Raw genomic sequence first — 25,191 nt, 5'->3', positions numbered from 1 at the left:
ACAGGGGAAGAAATCACAGTGTGCTTTAGGCAAGAAAATGATCAAATCTGTTGTGCTGTAGAATTTTTATTTTCAGCACCGCATATAGGCCTAATGCTAACAATGAGTTTTCACATGGAGATGAGCTCCCAAATGGGGGATATCGCTAAGGGCAAAGAGAATGCCCAGCCTGAAGAGCACAGGATCTCGAGGAAACAAGCAAGCTGTGAACAGTACCAATGTGACTGGAATTACTGGCTGAGTAATTTAGATACATCCATGCCTCCCTTAGCCACCACCTGCTATCACAGAAGGCACAGCTTCATGCTCCATTGGTCTCACTCTACTCCCACCTTCCCTTCTAGAGCCTGAATTAATACAGCTGTGCTGATTAACTGTTCACATGGCTGTGCCCTAAGTCAGATCCATAAGACAATCCACATTTTTTAAATGACAGACTTCAGAGAGTTCATTTTAAACTGCATTAGTCCAGTCCAGACCACCGCCTCACAAGCAGCAAGGTACATAATGACTGAAAGCCTTGGTGTCGGAGGAGAACAGAGAGGCCAAAAAGGAAATAAATAACATGGCCAGTGTTGCTGTTAGTTCCCAAGAAACACATCATTTACGTTGTTTGTTACTTTTCTTCTTTTTTTTTTTTTTAATGTTTCTAGGGAGGACTAGACCTGGAAAAGCCTGACACATTGCCTTTATTGTTTCTGCATTCCCCCAGCCCCATCAGGAAGACACATACCTCCATTGCCACAGTACAACAGAAACTACAATTCATTTCTGTGGTGCCCTTGCCACACATACTGTTGTTACCAAAATATGTATTTATTCTGAATGATAGTTCTCCCCCATAAACTGGCTGAAAACACATCTCTTGCCTTGGAGTTGGAATATCAGCCTGTCATGTTCATTTGTGGAAGGAGCAAAGCAATGCAACGAACAGAACAGTTACATCTGCACAGTAAAAGGTGCCAGGGGCACAGAAGCCAAGTGGTATTAGCCCAGGTGAGCTCCTGCCAAAAATGCCAGGTTGCCATCTAGCTAGACATGGCCTGGACCATGTGTTGGTTTAGGTGGGCCTGTGCCCTAATGTCCTGGACATGTAGCTCCTCCAGGGTGGCCTAGTGGACAGCCGTGTTCAACTGGTGGTCCTTCAGGAGCAATTAGTTACTGAATGTGGACTACTGCAAACAACTTTACTCCAGAATATAGTATAGAATATAGTACGCTAATACGTTATGTAGAGCAGATGATCAGGGACTGGGCACCCAGGTTCACTCCCTGGGACTATATTACACAGTGGTATAGACATAACCTAAGGGTACTAATCGGCTGAGTAAGATGATAAATATTCATGGAGCATTTCTGTGTTGCTGCTTGATGTGTTGAAGCACACCAGCATGTTCCCCTCCATTTTGCTCCTGTGCTTGAATTTAGTGCTTATCTGAAGGCAGCTGTTTTCCTTTTCTCCTCCAGGCTCTCACTACCAGCTGCTTCACAAACACCAGTGTCCTCCCTCATTAGCTTAAACAGTTTGTCCAATATTTTGACCATGGATTCTTTCTGTTTTTCCCATTAATTGGAACAAGTTTAATCATAAAATCAGTGTAATTGAGGTGCTCAAACAGGAACTCAGTTAAGCTTAGCTGCAAGGGCTGGTTCTTAATGGATTTGCCAGCAAGTAAAGTTGAGCTTTTCACAGAAGTGCATGGATCTCGGGTCTCCCCACCAATACTTGGGATGTTACCTGCACTCTTCCTTTCAAAGATATTTGCAGTAGTACAAAACTGTGTTAATGCTCTTCAAACACGTTTATGAAATTTATTCTCTGCACACTGCACATGCTCAAGTGTTGAACTTTTAGACTTACAATTCATTTGAAGTCTTCTAAAACCCCTTGTTGTTGGGAGCTCTGTAACTCCACTCATTGATATGACGAGGGAAGTTGGGACACTTGGGGATTGTTTCAGCTACAACGAGGCATCTTTGCTTAATTAAGAAGCGTCTCTCATCAGAATGACAGGCCGTCCATGGAGACCTCTTGATTACAGAGCTCTGTTACAGTAACTTTCCTTTTACAACTATTCACAAGAACCAGCCTAAGTTGCATCTCACTGAAACCAAGGAGTGAAATTTTCCACTCATACTGGCCTGAACAGAAGGCAGCCTCAGATCTCCCTTCTCAGAAATGAAGATGAAAATTACTATATATAAATATATATTTCCATTAAAAAAGAAACGACAAACAAACCACATTTCACTCCCCCAGTGCTACTTAAAGCATACCTTAGGCTCTGAGTCTGCTGCCCACACGTGTTCTGTCACTGTGGTCGTCAGGTGAAGGCCTATTTGTGCATGGAACCAAGTGCTCTCCTCTGGGTCTTGGCAGTTCAGTTCAGCAAAGATGGGGGTTCCGAGTTGCATCAGTCAGTTGTGGCTGCTGGGGGTGCACGGTGCAATCTCTGTAAACCGGCTGCACTGGGGTGTGTGCGGACTGTGTTTTTGCTAATTTGAGTAGTTTTACTTTCTCAGAAATCCTGAGCACTTGGCTGTATTGATAGTTTCAGCTCAAGGTGCCAGGGCTCTGAGTTCTAAAGAAAAATGTTCCAGGTACCAGGCCCACACACCCTTTCCGCACGCACTTAGTAATAAGAGCCAAGTCCACGCATAAAGATTTGTAGGACCTGTGTTTTAGGCGGGTATTCCTCAAACTTTGACTGTGTAGGCTTACCCATCAAAGTCTAAGATTGCCAAAAACTTGAAAGAGAAATCCAGGAAGAGCTTATATAGCTAAGGTAGTCTTCATTTTAGTAACCTCACCCTTCTTGCAGAATCTTACTGATCTGAAAATGAGAGATGGGTTCCAGTTCCTCTTGTTGGGGATGCTGACAGGGGGGCTGCTGTCAGCAGCAGGGCTGCTCCCTAAGGTGAGCCTATGGCCAGCAGCAGCAAGCCAAGCTGGGCTATGCCCTCCCCAACAGGGCACAATCCCACAGTGCCAGAGGCCCCTGGGCAGTTCTCTTTTGGCTGACTTGCTTTAACCATATTTACCCCTACATCCACCAGTTGGAGGTCCATTTGCATGGACCACAAGTGTCTTTTCTGTGATTGTACATAGATTTAGTGATGACAGATAGATGCAGCAGTCCTGAGGCACGACATGGCAGTGTATCTGTCAGAGATAAAGCCTTTAGCTTTTTATGATAAAGTTTTACCTGATCTCCACCTTACTGGAGGATAAAGTCCTTGCCAAAATTTGCAGTGCTAAGGTGAGCAGGACCAAGGCCTGTAGAAACAGACATTCTAGCTTTGCCAGGAAGCAGGGAACTTTAAGAGACTAAATAAATTAATCATTTAGCAGGCTCTTGAGTATAAAATGCATCCAGTTGGAGCTCAAACTCTCACTACCCTGGAGTACCTATTCAGAGACAAGTGTGCTGACTAATCTGTTGCTCAAAGAGAAGATGTGATAACTGGGACATGAAAATCACCAACACCTGCTCTAGAGGGGCTGATGGAAACAAACCTGAAATATAACCAGAAAGGATTTCTACCCCACAGTGAGGGCTGACTGAAAGCACAATGCCTCCTGGAATAAGTGGTTCTGTACCACTTTGGACAATTTTTTTCAGGCTCATTTCTCTAATTCAGAAATGGCCCTGAATCACAAACCTGTATCAACAGCCAAGAGCTCTGGAGCAACTGGGTCTGGACACAGAAGAGCCTTACCTGTATGAGGGCTAACCAGAAGTTACTGTGGGAGCTGCAGGGGCAGCTCTGTCTTCTACCTTACTAGCATAAATGTTTCCCCAGCCAGAAGTGACTTCCCATGGAGCTGGGTGACTGCTCAGTGTTCCTGTTGTCATGTCTTCCTCACTCTCATTTGTCTTCAAGATATGGGCACCTTTCCTTTTTCTTGTAGGTCTGGAAATTTCTCTGGGGGCGGGGGGGGAGGTGTCTTTGAGGGAAGGAGGAGGAATAGAGGCCCAAAGAAACACTGAGTGCCTTCACAAATGAAAAAAAAAAAAAAAAAGGATTAATGACGATTTTCAGAAGCAAGTGTTAAGATTAGAGCGATCTTGAACGCTACACGCTCCATTCGATCAGCCCTTCACCAGACCTCCGACTCCCACCCCTCACAGAGCCTGCCGCTTCGGCTGGCGACGGCAGCGAGGTTCCGTCCCCTCCTCCGCACGGCGGCAGGGCGGGCCGCCAGGGGGCGCCTCTCCACAGGCGGCGCCGGCGGGGAGGTGCTGCCCGCACCGCCCCCAGCCTGTGAGGGGGCGATTAAAACCGAGCGGCGCGGCCTGGCCGGCTCAGTGGGCTCCTTTGGGCGAAGCTTGAACCGAATCGACTCCCCCGGCTCCTCTCCCCAGCACAGAAGGGTGTGTGGGGGGGTATTGTTTCGGGTTACTTGGGGAGCTTCTACTCAGTGCTGTGCTCCAAGCTGAGGGGCCTAGCGGGTCTCTGAGGAGGGAGCTTGCTTACGGGGTATTTTTGGCCCAGGGGCCACGGCCGTTGACTTAGTAGGGTATGAATGTGAGGATCGAGCCTGCGTTGTAACGCTTGCGTCTGGATCCATATTTGCCAGGGGTATAAAGCTGGGGCGTTAGTTCAGCGCAGAGGCAGAAAATTCAAGTGGAGTTGTGATGCAGCCCGGCATTTGGGAGAGGCGTCCAGAGTGGGGCTGAGCTTGCTGGGGCTTGAATAGCATTGCCCTAGGAAACAGGTGGCCCTGGATGGCTTCCCTTTCCACAGGGAGGAAACTGAAGAGCCAAGGGATGACATGCCTTGCACAGGGCAATACAGACCAGAGCTGGGAGCTGCATGCACTTCTCCTGCACCTGACTGCTGATAACGCCTAGCGGATATGGATCTAAACATGTAAATGCTGTTCAGATTACATCTGCAAACAGTGTGGGAGTCCACATCCATTATTTATAACACAGAGACAGGATCTGAATGAAGTTACTTGTTTATGAGAGAGGAAAAACATCAATCCAGAGTACTGCAGACATAAGCACAAAGGGGTCAAACTGCCAAAAGGAAAGAACGTGTCTGTAGGAAAAAGATAAAGTTTCCCAATAAAATCCACGGGGAAAAAGTTTTTCGGTCTGTGAAACCAGGGGAGAGTTTCTCCTTTCTGTGAGGTAGTGTGGCTCCATGGGGTACTTCTAGGGATTTCTTGCATGAAAGGAGGCTGGGCAGAATGTGCTCATATATATTATCCTGTGAGCTAAGTATGAAACTTATGAAGGGGTCTGCTGCTCCACTGGAAAATGTTTGGTTTATTGTCCATTAATCAAAAAAGAGTTGAAAACTGCTTGTGTAAACTGCTCATTTCTTAGCAAAAAGTGGGCAAATTGTTTGCCTGCAGGATAATAAAAAGGCAGATTGGTGGTAGCTTTTCCTGCTTTTATTCTTCATGGTGACAACTCAAAAGCAACAACTTTTAAACTGCAAGCATGGCAAATGTATAATGCTTGGTAACTGGGGATGAGGATGTGTCCCAAAAAGCTATAAAAGTGTTGCAGTTTCATTATACAGAGTATTGTTATGTCCGTTCCCCCAAGTTCATTACAGGAGAGAAGGGCAATTTAAGTAAAATAACAACAGCCGAGTACAGCAAAGAAAGCCACTCACTCACTGCATAATGGGGAAAAAAATGGGTGTTGCAGGCAAGCAACAGCAGCAGGAAAAAAAAACAAAAACAAACCAACAGTTCATTGATAAACAGCAAGAGGACTATACCCCTGGGCTGGGGCTTTCAACAGGGTCTATGAAAAGTCAGCAACAGTGGGCACCTAGCTTTCACCCGAGTCTCCGGACTGTAGCTTGTACAAACAGAACTAAAGGTGAGTCTGTTGGGATGCATGATGGGGACAGTATTGGTGCTCTACAGGCTGTTTGGCTGGGGACAGGGATGCACAAGAGGCTCCTTTCACCTCTGAGTTCATTTTGATGCTTGGGGCACAGAGGGCGCATTGTTCTCAGAGCACTAGTAGAAGCTTTGCAGAAAAAAAATCTATTTTTCTATATAAAATGAGCAGGTGTGGTAGAGAGCCACCACCAGGCATTAGAGATTAAAACCTTGCCACTTCCTTGAACTGAATTTTGCTTTTAAAATGAGCCTGTCCACTTTGAATTCATACTTTTAAATTCAAATGTAACTAATAGCATCTTGGAATCCCATTTGCTTTCTATGACTCATGAAATCTGCTTCTCTCTGCCACTGCTCTTGCTAAGGACAATGAAAACTGAATGCATTTGCTTCTGTTGTTTGCACTTCAGAGCTGTGACTGCAGCTGCCCTGGGGTTGAAAACAATGCTTACTCGTTTTGAAATTATGTTCAGCTTTAATTTTTAAAATGTTTCCAGTAACATCCCTGCTTGGGCTTGAGAGAATATCTGGAGGGCTTAGGGTTTTGTTTTGTGTATTCTGTAATTTTTGCTTTTATAGGGGGTAAAAATGTCTTTTTACAAAATGCCACTCACTCTACATCTAAATTGACTGGAACCCCTAGGTGCAACACTGAAGGTTAACTGGAAATAGCCAAGGAAAGCAGAGGGGTCAGAGAGGGATTACCAGCATGACAAAAAAATGACAGACAGAAAGGGAGAGGAGGTGAAGGTCTCTCCTGGCAAAGGCCCCCATGCAGGCAGGGGTGAATGTCAAAAAGCAATTACAAAGGTCACAAGAGAATTCATATGGGAATCATGGCAGATTCATGCCTTTAGTATTAACTAACTTTATTCTTGATTTTTCTGTTTCTAATGCTGGTAATCCAGCTAGCATTTTTAAGATCATATCAAAATGATAGCTGTCCCGTCACATGACATAATGGATCTCTTTTCTGATCTCCCAGGCAATGGAAAAGGGACTTTAGGAGCCCCAAGTGACGATGAGGGTGGTTCCAATGTCACAGCTGTTGTGGAAAGCATGTATGGCCAGTATAGCCTGATGGAGATGGTGTACCACAGAGATTTCCAGAGTCATAGGGTCAGATGTGCAACATCTGGCTTATGCCAAAGGTCTCTTTGCTCCTGGACCCAGGCAAGAAATGAGCTAAAGCCCCTTTAGCTTCTGTTTCCACATGTCCCGAACCCTGTACTTAGAGACACAGAACAGATCCTCACCCACAACCCTGTGTGAAAGCTCCCTGGAGAAAATGGAAGATAGCTCCAAGCGGTTTCTCAGCAAAACAATCTCCATCACATTAGATTTATTTTCAGAATAGCCCAGGCATGATAAACAACTGTGTTGTGTTTATGTACCTGTCACAGTCCGTGGTTAGGTTTGACTTCTAAAATGTTTTGTGATTGCTCCTTCTCAGGGATCTATATTTGTACAGCCCAGGGGCTGTCCTGCATCTCTTCAGAGAAGCTTTGGGCAGGACCTTGGGTCAGAAGAGACATAGTCCTCTGAGTATTTGGAGAGTTAGCAGTTACCTTGCTCAAGACAACCTGGAACTGTAGGAGCGGGCTGGCAACTTGACCAAGCAAAGCTCTTCTGCGCAATGTCAGATCACTGTTTTTGGAGGAAGCTGGTCACACCCCCATGGTGGCATCCATCTGTGGTTAACTCTCCTGAAACTCCCTGAAAAAAAAGCTCAGGGAATGCCCCTTCTCTCCTCCCTGCAAAAGGCCAGTTCCATCTTACAATGCCTGGTACTTTCTTTGCTACTCCCTCCCACAAATTTCTCTGGCCAGTTTTAGGTAACTCTCTGGAGAGGATTGGCATGTAAGTGTCTTCGGTGATGGCAAAACCATTTGTCTTATTTCTGTTACAGGTGAATTGGTATTGCCCACCTTAAGGGGGCTTGTTGGAAAAGGCCAGGAAAGCAGTGTAACTTCTGATCCACAGGCAGCAGGTACCCAGAGTCAAAAGCCAGAATGAAAACCACAATTCACTGAGCTACGGAGGGACCCAGACATCACAGCAGGAGCTGGGACCTCTCAGGGAAACTCAGCACATAAGGCTGCCAACACTGGCTGCAGGGAAGGTGAGGTGGGCCTGGGGCACGCTGCTGATGGCCATCTCTGACCTAATAACAGCAACAAAGGCTAGGATGCTTACAGTTCCAGTCCCCTATATTATATGCCAGCACAAAGACCTGAATAATTCTGGCTGCCTGTCTCAGGTGATATATGTTGGAGTTTCTCAAAATTTGTAAGTATTCAAAGTGCTAGTTTTGTTAAATTTTCCATTCTAGTGGAAATGGAGTGGTCTGAGGATATTCACACTGAAGGCACCCCCTGGAACTTTTACAGTGTACTTTAAAGGAATAATGGGATTGTTGAGAAGTCATTACTATTGGTATTTATTTTCTTATTCCATTATGTCAGAACTTCTTTTGGTAGCCCAGATCACATTTTTGACAGCACAACCAAATTTACCGCTGATGCTTGATCCTGCTGTTGCTGTAAGGGCTTTTTTTTTTTTTCTCCAGGATTCACTCGTTATCTCAGTTGTCTTCTTAGCAGGTCACTGTTGTGATGCTTCATTTTAAGGCCACAAAACCATCCTTGTCCTTGACATGACCCAGACATTCATATCCTGTATGAAAAGGATTTTAATTTTATGCCAGCAATAAAAATTGATCACTGGAAAATTTATAATTTGAGACCCTGTAATAATCAGGCTCATTATTTTCCAGTGCCAGCATTCTGCAGGTGTTCTGAGAGATGGCGCAGACACAAACCATTCCTTCTTTTCTGAAACAAGAGGTTCCTCTCAGCCTCTCCATCAGCCTCTGGTGCCCTGCTCCTCTCTGCTGCAAGAGTCCCAGGTCATTAGGGTTGTGTAGCTATAGATGGAAGCCCTACTCTATGTCACCCCTCACTTTTTGATTTGGTCCATTTGGTGCTGCTGCAGACACATTTCTAATGGGAAAAATAAACATGGCCTGAGGACAGATGCTATCAGTAACTGAAAATTCCTTCAGATTTGTATAGGGAGATATGAAATCTAAAATTTTAGAGCAAAGGTGGAGCCAACTGATGAGCGCTGCCCAGATCTAACTTCAGGGAATTAAGACCTGCTCTCTTTTTTTTTTTTTTTTTTAGGCTGAAATTTTTATCATCTGGTAAAACTCGTAGAATCACTACTCATAAAATTGTCAATACTTTTCCACGTACTTGGATTCAAAAGAAATGTTGGGACAGTTCTTATGAACAGTTGTTTCTACAATTGAAATAGTTTTCTTAAGAGAATTAGCTTGCAACTACTTATTTATAAGCTAGATAAATAAAATGGCAACTTCCTACACATAGTGTACAAATGCCCTAAAATACCAGCATTGAGCAAACAAAACTGATTCAAATAAACGAGGCGAAGGCTTGTATTTTTAAGACACACAACTCATTCCTGAGGGCTTCATCAAATAAACTACAGTGACTGAGATGAGGGACAGACATAACTGAAATGAGGAGGAGATTGTGACACTGCGGCTTTCAGTATGATTTAAAAGATGTAGGTATTCAGAGACTGTTACATCACTGTTTTGGCCCCTTTCTGACATAGTCATTGTTGCAGATGCACTTTCAAATTTCTGTGTAAAATGTTTCCTGGGTCTGCTGGATGTCTGATGGAAAAGATAGCAGGCTAAACTCCCTGGAAATTCATGGCATAGGGGTTCCCAAGGTTTTCAGACTAACAAAACATTAACATTTCTTGCTGCTACTATCATCATACATCAGGGACAAAATGTTTAATTTAAAATAACATGTAGTGTAGCTCTGTAGACTTCTCAAGGCCATGGAGACCTCAGATGGCAACCACCTGCCTACCTCTGGTTGTGATTTGTGAACTGTGCTGTGATTTTCCTAGGAACATACACTAAAGATGAGAAAAGATTAAAATACTTAAAATTTAATCTCTCCAGCCATCACACAAGTAGATGTAGTTAGCACATAACTGGCAAATGTAGTTGCTAAGCTGCTCTCCCTATTTGAAAAGTCATGGTGGTCAGGCAGTCAGGTCCCCAGTGACTGGAAAAAGGGAAACATCACACCCATTTTTAAAAAGGGTAAAAAGGAAGACCCTAGGAACTACTGACCAGTCAGCCTCACCTCTGTGCCCAGGAAGACCATGGAACAGATCCTCCTGGAAGCTATGTCAAGGCATATGGATGGCCAGGTGGTGACTAGAGACAGCCAGCATGGCTTCACAAAGGGCAAATCATGCCCGACTACTTGGAGGCCCCTGCAATGGGCCACGAAAATGATCAGAGGGCTGGAATAGCTGTCCTATGAGGAAAGGCTGAGTGAGAGAGCTGGGGTTGTTCAGCCTGGAGAAGAGAAGGCTCTGGGGAGACCTTATTGCAGCCTTTCAGTACTTACAGGGGGCTTATAAGAAAGGTGGAGAGAGACTTTTTACTAGAGGCAACGGTTTTAAACTAAAAGAGGGTGGATTTAGATTAGACATAAGGAAGAAATTTTTTATGATGAGAGTGATGAGACATTGGAAGATGTTGCCCAGAAAAGTTGTGGATGTCCCATCACTGAAGTGCTCAAGGCCAGGCTGGCTGGGACTTTGAGCAACCTGATCTAGTGGAAGATGTCCCTATCCATGGCAGGGGGTTGCAACTAGATGATCTTTAAAGGTCCCTTCCTGCCCAAACCATTCTGGGGTTCCATGACTGTATGCCCCTGCAGGCTAATTCTTCTCTGGCCAGAAAGACCCAGGACTGGGATTTCCAAAACTACATTCATCGCTAGAGGAGCGTGGGAGGAGAAGAAAGCCATCCTTTTATCAATTCACCTTCTAGCATGAAAATTGCACTGTCATCAGATCTGTGGAGTTTATTCTTCCTCTCTCCTGACCATTCCTGGTGAACTGATATGGCAAAGGAGTGACACAGAAATGAATCTGTCATTTTTGTAGAGAACTGCAGTGACGTTAATAAATCTCATGTTCAAAACAGTATTGCCAGAGTGAGCACCTGAGGCCAGGCAGCTCCCCAGATTTTCAGAGCAACATCAGAGATGGCATTTCAGAGGTTGACAATGTCCATAGCACAACAGGGTGCCAATTTCTAGGTCTAACAGGGATCAAGATGCTGGACCTTAAAATGTTCCCATCATCTTCCTTCACATTATGATTTTAACAGCTAAAAACTAAAGAAATGACTGCATTATACCCTATGAAAACCAGAATGTCAGGCTTCCAGATGGTGAGAAGCATTCACTTCTAAATTCAGCTGTTCCTGAGACAACAGCCACTAAAACCATGTCACAACTGAAGTGCATGAAATGGTTCTAAGTGAAAAAGGTGACTTTCAAAGCTTGTGTTCATCCACAGTGTTAATTCTTTTTCCATTGCTGTTACTGCTCTCTTCAATGTCTGGGAACAATGACCAGAAAGGAGTAATACCAGTAGCACAGAATGAAGTTCTCCAGCTGCCCTCTCACTAAGACTTTCCCTTTTTGCTTCTTTAAAACAAAAAGGCCACTCACTATGCAGAGATGTCTGGTGGTGCTGGAAGCAGAGCGCCAGCAGGGCTAGAGCACTGCTTATGATACAGTGGAGTAGATATTCTAGCTTGAAGCTCTACAGGATCACAGCTCAGCTGCAAGAAAATGCAACTGTATCAAAACAAATCACAGTTGGGGGTGGGGGAAAAAAACACATCATGCTCTCATCACAATAAAAGCTACTTTGATCCACTTTCAAAACAATACATCAATCTCACCTGCAACTCTCATCACACAATGAGCAGAACTAAATATATTGAACAAACCAGCCCATAATTGTGTCTCTCTCTCTCTGTTCAGCCCTTGCCAAAGTAACACCTCATCAGTCCTTTTCCATAGTGTCTGAAAGGATGTAGATTTCTTTCACGATTTAGGGACTGATCAGCTGGAGGCAGTCTGCAGCAGTAAGAACAAGGCCTCTTCCCAGCATGGGGATGATACAGAAAAGGCTCTAAGTATAAGTATGGAGACAATTTTGATCCAAACAAAGAACTAAGGAGACAGAGAGCGCAAAGAGGTATGCACACAGGCCTCTCTCTGCACATGAGACAGGGCAAGAGGCACAGAGGCAGCCTTGCTTGTAGTTCAGGGCTGCAGGGACAGTAGGGACGTGGCTGCCTTCCAGCGCAGAATGGAGGGCACTGGAAAGCAGGGTGCCAAAGAGAGCCCTGGCCTCATTTTCCTGGCAGACTTCCAAAGCCTCTGAGATCGAGTGCTGTTCATGGGAGTCTCTCTCTTATGAAAGCCTCTGCTCCCCCGATGAAACAAACAATTGAAACAAAGAGTCCATGGCTGGTGGCTGTGAAGGTTCACAGAGGCCTGTCTTGGTTGTTGCTCTGTATCTTTTCCACCACGGTCACCTCATGGTATCCAGCCCACCAACATGACATGTCCTCAACAACTTCAAACCACGAGAGACATCCTTGTTGGGAAATCGTTCTGAGAGGAAAGAGAGAAGAGAAATGTCAACAAGAAAGCACCGATGGAACAGACAAAGAGACTGATGTAGCTTTGACAGAGACACAACCGAACAGCAATGGCTTTGTCCGCTCACACTCCTTTCCTCTCTCACACATGCCACTTAAGCTCAGGGCTAACAGCCAAGCTGCTCTAGCAACAAGGTCTTCCTCATGGAGCAGACTTCAGCCAGCTCCCCTTCCCTGACAACCATGAACTCATCAGTCCTCGCTAGCCCGGACTGTGGCAGGATGTTTTGCGCTTGCTGGTATCCTGTGTGAGGCATGCCTTTGGCATGCATGGCCCCTACACATGCCCATGGGCATGCACCCACAGGAGTCTGTCATCTCACCCCTTTCAGAAAGACCTGAGGTCTCTTACACCATGCCTTGCTACTAGTCCTGTCCCAGTCCAGAAGAACAGAGCCTCTCAACCCTTCCTTAACAAGGATCAAGGCCAAAGCAATGCCCTGTAATTTCTGTAAACCCTGGCTAAGTTCCCTTCCCTCCTAAACCCTAGATAAACTCCCACTTCCTTGGATCACCACGCCACAGATGCCAGAAACATCCCTTACCTCCCCAGTCTCAGCCACATCACATCTGTCCCTCCCCTCCATCATGGAGTCCTGGGTGGGAGCTACTTCCCCTTCTAGCCTCCTACACCCAGTGACTGCCCTCCTCCCGCAGTGACTCCCCTTATCTGGGGTTCCCCATACTCAGACACCAGGCTCTACCCTCCTGGAGAGCCACCCTGCCCCTAAGCCCTGCCTGCTGGCTCCCCACTCAGCCTATTTGGACCAGGAACACCAGACATGGCCTCACTGTTTTCTTGGGGTCCTTTTTCCTCTTCTTGTCAGAGGCATTGAGGTAGGCCTGCTCCCTGGCCCTGTATGAAGGGCCTCGGCTCAGCTCCCTCTCACTGTACGGGGGCAGGGTGTCCTCCCCTTCCTCCTGCTGAGGTGGTGGTGGTGGCTGCTGTGGCTGCTGCTGCGACTTCTCGGCTTTGTAGGTAGAGGGTGGTGACCAGGCGTAATATGTTCCCCCTCCTCTCTGGCTGGGCTGTGAGCTCAGCTTTGAGGGGGTTTCACTGTGGTCACCACTCTCATCGTAGCTCCGGGATTTCCTCTCCAAGACGCTGCTGAGGTAGGAGTGATCGTATTTCTGGCTCCCTCCGGGCGTCCGGCTCACCAGCCTGGGCAGATGCTTCTCCTCATGGGCCCGTCTCCGGGGTGGGCTGTATGACCAGCCCCGATCCGAGTCCGTCAGCGGCTCTCGGTTCCCTCTGCTACGCTTGGTGTAGTACTCCTCCATGGAGCTATCCTGGTGGGGCAGCCCTCCACTGCGGCCGCCGTGCGACTCTGACCGCTCAAAACGCCGAGTTTCCTGGCTGTCTGCCCGCCGGGTCCGCTGGCTGTAGGACTCTGCAAAGGCTGCCAGCTCGTCCATAGAGACGGCCGGCACTCCCACAGAGAAACTCTTACGTGACAACATCTCGGACTTGGATCTCTGCTGGCTGGAGGAGGGAAGAGGTAGTGTTAGAGGGCAGAATTCAGCTGCGCTCATCCCCTCGGCTGCCTTCACAGACAATGGAGGGAAACAGGCACTCCTGGAGCATGAATCATCTGACCTGTTTTCATCATCTTCTGTAGGAAGAGATGTATCACATCCTCGAAATCCCTGCTTCTCTCTGCTGACTGTAAAGGCAGCTTAGTGCAGATAGCTCGGACTCTACATGTCTAATGTTACCCAAGATTAACCCCAGAGTGCACCTCCTTTGTCCTCCAGTATGCAGGGCTGGACTTGCTTCTCCTTGGCCCCAAAGCTTGTAGGTGTATGTCCTGCTGGGAAAACCCAAGAACCTGGCTACAGAAGCTCGCAGCAGGGCAATTTTGAAGCAGGTTTAAAGAGAGTGAGCTGGCACGATAGCCCAGTACTGAGGGAAGGAAATCCCCACCACGCTGTTGGGAGGCTGGGCTGTTGGTGTGTGAGGGAAGGATGTGATATCTCTCTTCTAGTGCCAGAGTGCCAGTCCTTTAGGCTTGGAGTACAGGTCTTGCTGCACCAAAGCACTGGGGCGTGACTCCTAATGAAGTGCACCAGCACTGGGAAGTGCTGGAGGGATCAGGTACAAATCTCAAGAGAGCACTGGGGGAAGGGTGGCTTGGTTTCCTATTGATCTCACTTTTACATCCCACCTGGAATGGGGCTGGTACCTAGCTTTGCCCAGCTGGGTACACTTCAGCAGGCTTGTGGGAATCAGATTCATTCTGACCTCATTTAATGACATCTCCAGATTTCCTGTTTCTCTCTAATCCCTCTGTCCTGTTAAGCAGAACCAGAGCAGCAGGAAATGGAGAAGAGCTACCAGTCCATCTGTCCCTTCTCCTTTCTTTACTACTTTGCCAGATATAGCTGCCTCCCAACACGGCACTCCTCACCTGTGCCGGAAACTGTCCCGCTCATCTCTGTAATCGGACACAGCCTGTGATCTTGACGTGCTGCCCCCGCCGATCACTCCCGCCCAGTATTCAGCATCGCCATCCAGGTCCCCCGCAGGAGGCAGAGGCTTCCTTCGCACCTGGCGGTAGGGCTGCCGGAAGTTCAAGTCCTCTTCATGCAAAGAGCTGAGTTCAGAGATGGTGTTGTTATCTGCAGGGGAGGTTACAGAACAGAAATGAGACAGGCATCACCTGATAACATATGTGAGAGGCGAGGAGAGGACAGGAGGGCTGTGGTGAGCCCAGTTGCAGCTTTTTCAGAACGAAGCTGAGCTGCCCTCCATTATAAAAAAATCAAAATGGAATCCAAGGCCCTTCTCCAAACCCTTGACTGATCCGGATCAAGACTCCTGGGGCTCAGTTTGGACATAGAGCTGCTGTTAGACCTACAGGTCTTCTGAACTGGTAGCTGGCAGCCAGGTGGGATATTCTAAGGGTATCCCAAATGGCATCAGATGCCTGTGTTCCAGATAACTGAGTTCAGCCTTCATGCAGAAATCCCCCCTCAGCCCTGCTTCAGTAACACATGTGAGCTCTCCGCCCTCGCAAGGTGGGCACTGAGCTTGGTGGAACATCACCACAGCAGTTGTGCCACCTCCCCCTTTCCTGGTGTGAGACAGGCTGGCTCTGGATTTGGCCTGACTTGCCCAGCTAAAACAAAAACAACCCCCTCAAAAAAAGATTAAGAAAAAAGTAAGACACTGAATCACTGTCAGTCTCTACCCCGTCAAGCATATTGACATCTGGAGGCCTGACATACCAATCTGGAGAGGTCTTTTTATAGTAAATCTTGTGGGTGGAGAAGACAGTGTGCTCAGCAATGACTGTTTTAGAAGTATATATAATTTGTTAGTTATGCCTAATCTGTACAGAGCTTTGATGTAGTGTCATTCCCTAAAGCCCTTACCTTCATTGATTTGCAGGATCTCACATGTCTGTTTTAAATGAGCCTCTACCAGTGCCTAACGTGGGTTAGCTCAGTTCCTCCGGGACACTGCCCGGAGGAACTGAGCCCCCAGCCTGCTGCTGTCCTCCGCACAGAACAGCTAGAGGACAAAGAGCAGCACTGCAAGCCCTCCTCATACACACACCCTGTCCCGGCACTGCACCTCTGCCTCCTAATGTGGAAAGATCCTCACCTGGGTTTGTATTCTGACACCCAGTAAGTGCAGCCTCAGCCTTTATTTAGGGAAATAAAGCTTGCAAGAGGCTATCAGAAGATGGTGAGGAGTTCCACACAGAAGCTCTGTTCTGAGTTTGCATCATGTCCCTATTCACCACCCTCCTCCCCTTCACCTGCAGTTGTCTGACTGCCAAGCCATCAGCACTGATGCATGTACCACCACTGATCTTATGTTGACCAGTGTCACAAAATCTGATGATTCTCTGGTTTCTTGAATCTTTCTAGTAGTCCCTGCTCCTTCTGCAGGGCAACACCCACTCCAAACTACCTTTCTGCATCCTTCAAACCACACTGTGGTCGTTGCAGCCCACAAAACACGCTTTCAATAAAATCATCCCTCTCCTATTTTGCCATGTTGGGAATCTACAGGCACCACACTGTAAGACATACAGAAATTGTGAAGACAATATCCCAGCTATTATCATGCCACAGGCTGTAGAAGGCATGAGTAGGGACTTGGCTTTTCAGATGTTGATGATCCAAAAGTTTAATTATCCGAGTGGACAATTTTCATGAGCATTTGAGTATCCCTCACCTCGTTTGCTCTCATTAAGGATGATAAAGTAAGCAGCAGATCTTTAAAATCAGAACATACCTGTAGATGCCTAAAATCTACACTATCTGCCCCAAGTACCATATCCTGGACATCACATCCTAGAGGCTGGCTCTAAGGCAAAGCCAGTGAACTTTTAACTATGAATCTGCAGTCTTTTTCTGGTCAGTGGAAAAAAAAAATCAAACCATGCTTGTTCCTCACATCGTTCTCGCATTCTCCTAGCTGGGTCAAACTGAGCCAGTTCTTTCTCGACATAGTAGAGCACCTTCATGGAGTCCCTTTCCTTGTCAGTCTGGATCCTGTACCCTTTGCGCACAGCTATGGAGAAAAGAAAAACATTAGAGGAAAACACATTTAAGTCCAAGGAGACTTTCCGACGATATTGCTTCTATAGTTGAGCTCACGTCTGCAGGCAGGTAGGCTGCGTCTTCCAAAACAGAGTGAGTCAGTCCTTGCTTCAGAAGAAATTTGTCTATAACGTGGGATGTGAAGTTGTGAGCAGCTGCATCATTTATAAAGTTTGCAGTAACAGCAAAAATGGTTTGGAAATGCCCAAATACATCAAGTGGTGTCATTGCCACAGAGTGATTCCACCTCCCACAGAGGATGGCAGAGAGAAAAGTAGCACTCATTTCCCCTTCCTCAGCACTACAGAAAGGATTCGTCATGGTATGGGAGAAGCAGTCCCAGATCAGGCTTCCTCTATGCCGCAGGGGCCGTAAGCTCCCAGCCTACAGAGGAAGCAGGTGGCTGAGCATTTGGGAGCTGTCACTCTGCAGGACCACTCCACCCTCCCATCCCTATGAATTCTGCTCACACAGGTTGAAGAGCATGTGGTAGGAGAAGATCCAGAGAATACAGAAGGAAACACAGAAAGTCCCACAAAGCACATCACACTGCTTTGAGATTTACACCGAATCCAATGATGGGGCCAATCAGGTCACTGGGTAACTGTGAAACTGCCTGCTCTACCATTCTTTACTTTATTTTACAGAAAAGGTATGTCTTACACATACATTAAGTGCTTGACTCCTGGGATTACTCCATTTGCAGGGGAAGTCTGGACAGCTTTTTTGGCTTTTCCACATTCCCGTGTGTAGAAAAGAAGCCCCTACGCACCTGGAGCCACAGCAACTCTAACTCTGGCAGGCTGGCTCCATGCACACTTTAGCTGCTAACCCTATGAACAGCCTGACTACCTCAAGGCAGCTCTGCAGTCAGCAAGCAGAGAACTCCACCTATCAGGACTTTGAAGAAAATAAGGCTTTTATAGCAGATCATTTAAGAAAGGTCTCAGGCTGGGGCTATTTCAAGATTGACACAAACACAGGTCTAAGTACAAAAGAGGACTACAACCCTCAAATTCAGCCTCATTAGAGAACTGTTGTGAGGACAACTCATTTAGCGCTACAAAATGGAACCTGCCTGCCTTGCATGGGGTTAATATGTTCCCTTGTGTGAATACTGCAGTGTTGCATGAGTGCTCCTCTTGTGGCACGATTTAAATACTTGGACGGTGGTTTTAAGCCAACCTGTTCTTTCTGTTTTATCCCACACCCCAATACATCAAGCTACTAACATATGGGTTTGGTAGTACGTTGCATAGTATGCACTGTGTGGGCTGAACAAGGACTTGGCAGAGGTATTCTTAGGCACCTTCTGTCCTAAACTGCTGTGCATGTGTCTGTGCACTATTAAATAACCATGCTCTGCTTCAGAAATGGCTGTGCCATAGAAATGGGTAGAATGATTCCTGTAATAATTCTGCAAATTGCTTCAGGAGGAAAGTGCTTTACTGTGGGTTTTGACTGTGCACATGTAAGGTAAGTAACTACACCTTTAAATATTACCTTGTGTATCTGTATTTGGGAAGGGTATTAGATGTTAAAATATAGTATGGGTCTATCAGGGTCCTGCTTTCAACGTGTCTCCAGATAGCTTAGCTGACAACAGTCTGGAGTTTCGCTGTGTTTTATTATCCTCACAGATGTGTGCACAATGACTGCAAATGCACACAGTGGTTTACAGAACACAAGGAACCCTGCCTCTGCCTTCCAAAGTGGAAGACCATCACGTCTCTTGAAGTGAGGCTGCTGCTATGAAGAGGGGCTGGACTGACTGGCCTCAGAAGCAATGACTCCTGCTGCACTGCACAAGCAACAGCAAGGCAAGTTTTCCACTTCACCTCACCATCGTGGCTGACCCCTGTCTGGTACCTTGCCAGGAAAGAGGCCTCTCGCTATTCTTTCTTCTAATGTGTCTACTAGGAGCTCAGCTAAGCTGCCACCTCATTTTTACACAGGTCAGCAAACAACCATCAGCTGGAAATGACTCTGACCTACTAATAACCTTTGGGGAACTTGAACAGGTAGCTTCCAGACTCTGTCTCCCCAGAGCCACTACTCACGCTGAGGCTGTGCCAAGTATCTATTTGGGCAACATCTATAGCTCCTGGAACTGATGGAGAATTAGCTAGGCTTCATGCTAGCTTCATGCTCGACTTGCTATTGCAGCTGTGTATCAAAAGGCAAATTAATTTCTTGGCTAATTCTGTAACCATCTAGAAATTAACTTTGGATTTAAATCTGCAAAGATGACCGTGAACAGCTCATAAAAATTATTTCCCATTATAGATGAAGCATATTTTGTCTCTACGTTTATTTATTAAATAGTTCTCGCAATGATATTGAATGTTCAACTTATTAAATCTCTTTATTATTCCTTCATGTGAGAACCAAAGATATTATTGCTTCCTCCTCACACCCTTCTTCATCTGTAAATTGCCATAACCCTTTAATAAGGTCTGAATATTTTTAGGCCCATCTTAATTATAAGGGAATAAAGATGCAGAGACATTAACCACTTGTCCAGAACCATCCACTGAAGTCAAAGGGAATGGAACATTCTTCCCTGTTAGACCATATTTTCTTCTCCTGAACAATTCATAAATTTCTAATGTTTAATTTGTGTTTAACTAGACACTTTTTTTATTATTCTGTGGGTGGAACCAAGTCAGCCAAAACTGCAAGCTGCTTCCCTCCCCAGAAAGGACAGCGCTATTTTTTTCAGACAAGCGTGGTTAGGAAGTAAATGATGTCTCATCCTTATACACTTCCCATGTTAAAGGTCTGGAGTCCAGCTCTCGGATCAAAAGCTTCCCTGTGTGCATGGTTTAAGGAATCTATGCAAGAGTTTCCAGGTAACCACTGCATTTGAAATAGACAGAGCATACATCGTAACTTCTGTGTTGCCATCACCCTTCTAAATAAGAGAGCCGAAAGGTTTTTTTTTTTTCCCCTGTTCAGCCCTAAGTTTAGGATGGAGTTCCTAGGCTTCACCGGAGCTTTGTCACATGGCTTTCATGTAACCCTAGACAAATATTGTAAATATCCTCATGCCTGAGTTTGCTCACCAGATCACCTCACAGGCGTCATTTATAAGCACAGAAACTATCTAGGGCAAAGGCTGTCCTTTTTAGCCTGGTAGCCAGGATTACAGAATCCTCCAGTCTCTGTCCCCCAGCACTGCTGATCCCATTTTTTGTAAATAAACTTGACAGAAAGGTTGAAGTCTCAAAGATACCAAGTTTCAGATCAGACCTACACTGGCTGCGTGGAGGACACAGAGACCGTAACTAGTGCTCCTTCTGAGAAAAGGTCTTCATAATAAACTCAACCATTACCTGTCTTGTTTAGCTTGCTGTCTGGCCAACCAACAAATAAGTAGCTTGGAAGAGCCACATAATGTTTTCTCTTCTACAGCCTGTAATTAGGGGATATTCTGGCATTGTGGAGTACCTTAAGAGAAAAGGAACAGGGTGCAGGGTATCACCCTTCCTTAGCTCCACAGTTCAAGAAACACCTTGAACAACAAGTGCATGATCCAGACTAAGGGTTTGTCCATGTTATTGCAAAAAATATTAATTGAAAATAAAAAAAGCTTGAGGACCTCTGTTGTCTCGTCACAACAGTTAAAATTCTGTAATAACGATTTTATTTGCAATACACAGTATTTCCTGTCAAGTCCTGAGTTGAGGGATTAAGTCCAGCCAGCTGATTTGAATTATATAATAAATGCATCTTTCTGTGTAATGAATATGGGATGCTAAGAGCCAGTCCATTTGCTCACCAAACACATCCACAGTTTTTCATTCTGCATTTGTGCTCTGCTAGTAACGTACAGCAGAGACGAGACTGGGGCTGTGATCTGACTCCTAAAAAATCCCTGGAGTTCCCATGGCCAACACCACACTCTACATGCAGTGACACATTTCACAGGAGAAAAAAATTAAGCACCAGGCTGTCGTTCATCATTTTCTGACAAAGGTTTTTGAATTGGATACGTTCTGCTTTGGATCAGTGATTGATTTATTTCCCATTTCAAAATGCTCCATTTCAGAGCTCTGTTTTGATTTCAGTGGGAAACATAAAGTATGATTGTTGAAGGAAAATACCTTTTCTAATTCCAGAAAGGTTAATATACTGACCGGGGCAGCAGAAGGCTGTGTAGGGTTGTTTCAAATGCTTAATTATTTAATTATGCTACTTGATCTTGTCTTTTTGGAAGTGTCTTATCAACACATTGTCATGAGCAAATTTAACAATTGCTAATTAGTGTGATGCTTTGAAATCAGACATGTGGCTGGATCGGTGTCGATGCAGTGACTCTGCATTGGTGAGAGTCACTTCTGCTGCAGCACGTTTGAATTTAGACAGCCACTCTGATCCTGAAATGCTAGCATGTGGCTAAATAGCTACCCTCTTTTTCCTTGAAGGCAGCTTCCTTTGCAGCAGGAGAAGTGACCCTCACCAAGATAGAGTCATCATACTCATACTCTATGTCTGACATTGATCCACAACTCCTTTCTAGTTAGAAGCCTTTTATCACTCACGTTTCACAAATGCAAAGGCTGAACAAAAGAAGTGACCTACTGACTTCTGTAAGGTAGGGGAGGGGGTCCAGCCCCAAATGCTCTTGGGCAGACACGCTGAGGGAGCATGTCCCTGTGCCCAAAATGCCATGGGGACAGTAAAACACACTGCAGCAAAAACTGCTGCCAGAGGGCAAGCAGTGCCCTACAGAGGGTAGGAAGAACAGTTTACCAAGAGAGAGCAGCTTGCAAGGCATCAGCACTAAGGGGAAAATGGCCACTGCCTCTGGTCCCCTGCAATCACCTTCATCCTTTTGTCCTCCACAAGTAAACATTTGCAGCAGTAATGAGAGGGGTCCTGGGCATGAACTTGGCCTCCCATTCCCTGACGACCTAATTAGGTACCCACAAACTGACTCTGTGCTGACGGCACTAGAAAAGTTGGACCACGTGGCCCTAAGGGATGCAAATGCCATTGTTAGAGCCAGGATTAAAATGCAGTTTCTCTGTGTTTCTTCTGTTCATACCACTCTACCAGTGACAACCTTTCCTCCCTTTCCCAGCCCTGCTCTCAGTAAGCGGACTGAATGTTGTGCCTGGCATTGCAAATTACCATTTTGGCTTCCTCCGGTGGAATCACTTGGGGCTAAGGGAGGGGGGTGCGACTTATCCATCAGCACAGCAGGAGGCGGGACACCAGCTACAGGAACACTGGGGATGTAGTATGGACCTGGCATGGAAGAGACTGCAGGAGGGTACCCAGCTTTTGCTGCTTTGCCTGCTACATACACTGAAAAAGAAAAAGAACAGCAGTCAGCATCACACCAGCCTCCCACAGACCTACACGGCACATGGCCGAAACCTGCACATCACCAACATTGGTGACAACCCAGCAGGAGACAACTGGACAAATGAAATGACAAGGACCAATCTGAATTTCTCTAAGCCTCAAAGGGCACTGAGGGGAGTTTAAAAAATGCACATGGCAGGTCAGATGAGCACTGCAAGATGCCCAGCAATTGAAAGACATACAGCCGGCATTACCACTGCCATGATTTAGTGGCAGTTCAGCTTTAAAAACAACTGATGACTCAAACAACACGGATGAGGCTCATGAAACTTGATGGATCTGCCTGAGCCTGACCAGGAACATTGCTGGGTTGCAAGGATTTTGCACTGCTGTAGGGGGCAGCTGCTTTGCATTGCCGGGAAGAAACCTCCCAGGATGCTCTTAGCTCTGACCCGCAACAGTCACTGACACAACAACAACTTTGGAAGGGGAGCATGACACTTTGGAGAAGCAGGCACAGCTGCCAAGGCAGGGAGGGCTCGGAGAATTACATTTGTAATTAACTTTGAGCGCTCAACCATTGAGGAATAGGTCAGATGCTTCACTCCCTAAGAACTAGTTCTTTAGTCAAGCAAAGTGCTCAGGGCAAAGGAAGCAATATTAGTAGATCCTGCTCCTGTTCTGCCAGGGAGCAGAAGTAGTGCAGAGAAAGATTTGCGCCAGGCTTGGACAGGGTCACTCACGCGCCCGCGGACAGCAGCAGGACTCAGGACAGCAGGGGCAGCGGACGTAACAGCAGCAGCTGTGCGGGCAGCACTGGCACCAGCAGATCCCCACCAGGAGGAAGAACAGGAACGCCCCCAGGATCACCAGGCCCACAAAGACCCACTCTGGAAAACAAGGGGAGAAAGAGAGATACTTACAGGATTGCACATTGCTGTGGAAGGGAACGTCAGCAACATCCTCCCAGGGCAGAGCATGGGGCAAAACAGATAGGTGAATAACAGAAGTGGACTTCCCGCTGGTCTAGGACTACGTCCCCCTCTGTGTCGAAGCAGAAATGGCACATGACAGTGAGAAATGGAGCTACAGAAATGTGGTCCCTTCCTGTGACGTCTCTGGCTGGCTGAGAGGTGAGCAGCACAGAGGCATGAGCTCTGGTTCCCCAGCACAGAAACCCTTTGCCCCACGGCAGACCTGTAGGAACACCACAGGACATACTCCGTTAGCATTTGGATCTCATCAAAGACTCATTCTTCCCGGCCATGTTCATGCCCTGCTTGTGTGTTTGTTCCCTCCCCGCATTCTAGTTTTAATGGGACAAACGATGGTGAAAAGCACGCTATAAATAGCCCAGTAAATGAGCCAGGCCTGCCCCTTCGCAACTAGGCCCACGCATGCAATTATTCTTTTGAATGTGCCGAACGAACATCCTATTCAGGCGCTGCAGCCAGCCAGGAAACCTAACAACCACTTTTTTTTTTTTCCCCCCTCCCTGCTGAAGCCTCAGACGATGTCTGCCAGGCCCCGAAAGGGAATGGCTGAAGAACAACCTACAAGTGAAAGCACAGAAGAGCTGGTCCACAAAAATCAGGATGGGGTTTGAACAGGAAGGGGAATGAGAAAAGGTTTCTCAAACTTCGCTGCTGGGAGATCTGCAATGGCAGCAGCCATGGTGGGAGCAGCTGCCCAGGCTGTGCCAGGGCAGCTCCCAGCTCTGCATCTGGCTACCCTGCGCTTTGCAGGGGATTGCATGCCTACCACCACGTGGCAATTCCACGGATTAAGGGAACAGTCAGTGAACACAGCCAGACCAAGAAATGTCAAGACTTTGAATGTATAGGAGGCCTGGAGTTGGTTTTATGTCAGAGAGATGCACCAACCTATCTAGAAGTCAGACCACTGGTGAAGGAAAATCTACGGGGAAAGACTCCCAGGTGTACCCAGATGGTTATTCAACCACCTTGGAAAGATGGTAAGAAAGCAAAGAAAGAAGTGGTGGGGCTGCTTTGCAGAGAAAAAAAAGCAGCAGACCACTGTTTCTGAACTGAAGTCCAGCATTCACTAAGGGGTCTCCTGGTAGATTATTATTTAAGATGAAGAAGCATTCATACAAGGATTGCAATGTGAGTAGGGAATCACACTGGAAAAACAGTGCACCTCTCACCTGCGTCACTAAGCTGAGAAGTCAAGGAAAAATGTTCAGCTTGGAACAATCAAAACACAAGTATTTTCTAGTCCTTAACAAAATGCAAAAATAAGAAGTGTCATTTTTTATTCATCCACAGCATTCTGTTTGAACAAAAGTAAAATTCTTTGCTTTGTTGAAGTTTTCCTTAACTCTTCCACAAACAATTCCCTTTTTAAATGCCATTTTTAATCTAGAACTTACAATTTCCTTTAAAAAACGTCAGTGAAAGATCTGGCATTTACAAATCAAAACACTTCATTTCAGAAGTGTCAAGTGAAATGTTTTATATTTTTTGAATATTTTATTTCTTTTTTGGCTGAAACAGATGAATTTCATTTAAATCTGCAGATAATTTTGGTCCTTGTGGAATAATTTTTTTTGGTGAAGTTACTATATGCTGAGAAAAATTCAGCTTATGAGTAAGGAAATGGCTGGAGGGAAGCATTCATGAATGGAAAAGTAAGAGCTGAGAGGAGATTACTGATACAGTTCCTCAAGTGCCGGTTCTAGGAACCGTCTTATTTAATATTTTCACGAATGACCTTTACACAGACAGTAAGAATGTGTTAATGTATCTTGAGGGTAACAGATAGGGAAGCATTGTCACTAAAGATGAAGACTGGGATATGGTATAGAAAGGGCCAGTTGTCCTTGGGCCTACAATAAGAAACATGAAATGCA

At 46.1% G+C, this 25,191-nt stretch overlaps 1 protein-coding gene across 2 annotated transcripts in view; it reads right to left on the bottom strand.

Moving 5' to 3' along the window:
• Nucleotides 1–4,954: 4,954 nt before the first annotated feature.
• ILDR2 (immunoglobulin like domain containing receptor 2) overlaps nt 4,955–25,191 on the bottom strand; it is a 43,590-nt gene continuing 23,353 nt past the window's right edge. For both annotated transcript variants that reach the window (XM_075516024.1, XM_075516014.1), the window contains 6 exons: nt 23,063–23,209; nt 22,143–22,319; nt 16,861–16,977; nt 14,861–15,071; nt 13,245–13,935; nt 4,955–12,405 (listed from right to left, as the gene is read on the bottom strand). In XM_075516024.1, coding sequence (XP_075372139.1) covers nt 12,370–12,405; nt 13,245–13,935; nt 14,861–15,071; nt 16,861–16,977; nt 22,143–22,319; nt 23,063–23,209 — 1,379 coding nt within the window. In that variant the 3' untranslated portion in view covers nt 4,955–12,369. The remainder of the gene's footprint in view (nt 12,406–13,244; nt 13,936–14,860; nt 15,072–16,860; nt 16,978–22,142; nt 22,320–23,062; nt 23,210–25,191) is intronic.

The sequence above is a fragment of the Mycteria americana genome, chromosome 1 (genome assembly GCF_035582795.1).
Source record: "Mycteria americana isolate JAX WOST 10 ecotype Jacksonville Zoo and Gardens chromosome 1, USCA_MyAme_1.0, whole genome shotgun sequence".
Classification (NCBI taxonomy): Eukaryota; Metazoa; Chordata; class Aves; order Ciconiiformes; family Ciconiidae; genus Mycteria; species Mycteria americana.
Note: the sequence above shows the minus strand (reverse complement) of the source record. Positions and strands in the feature narration are given on the sequence as shown.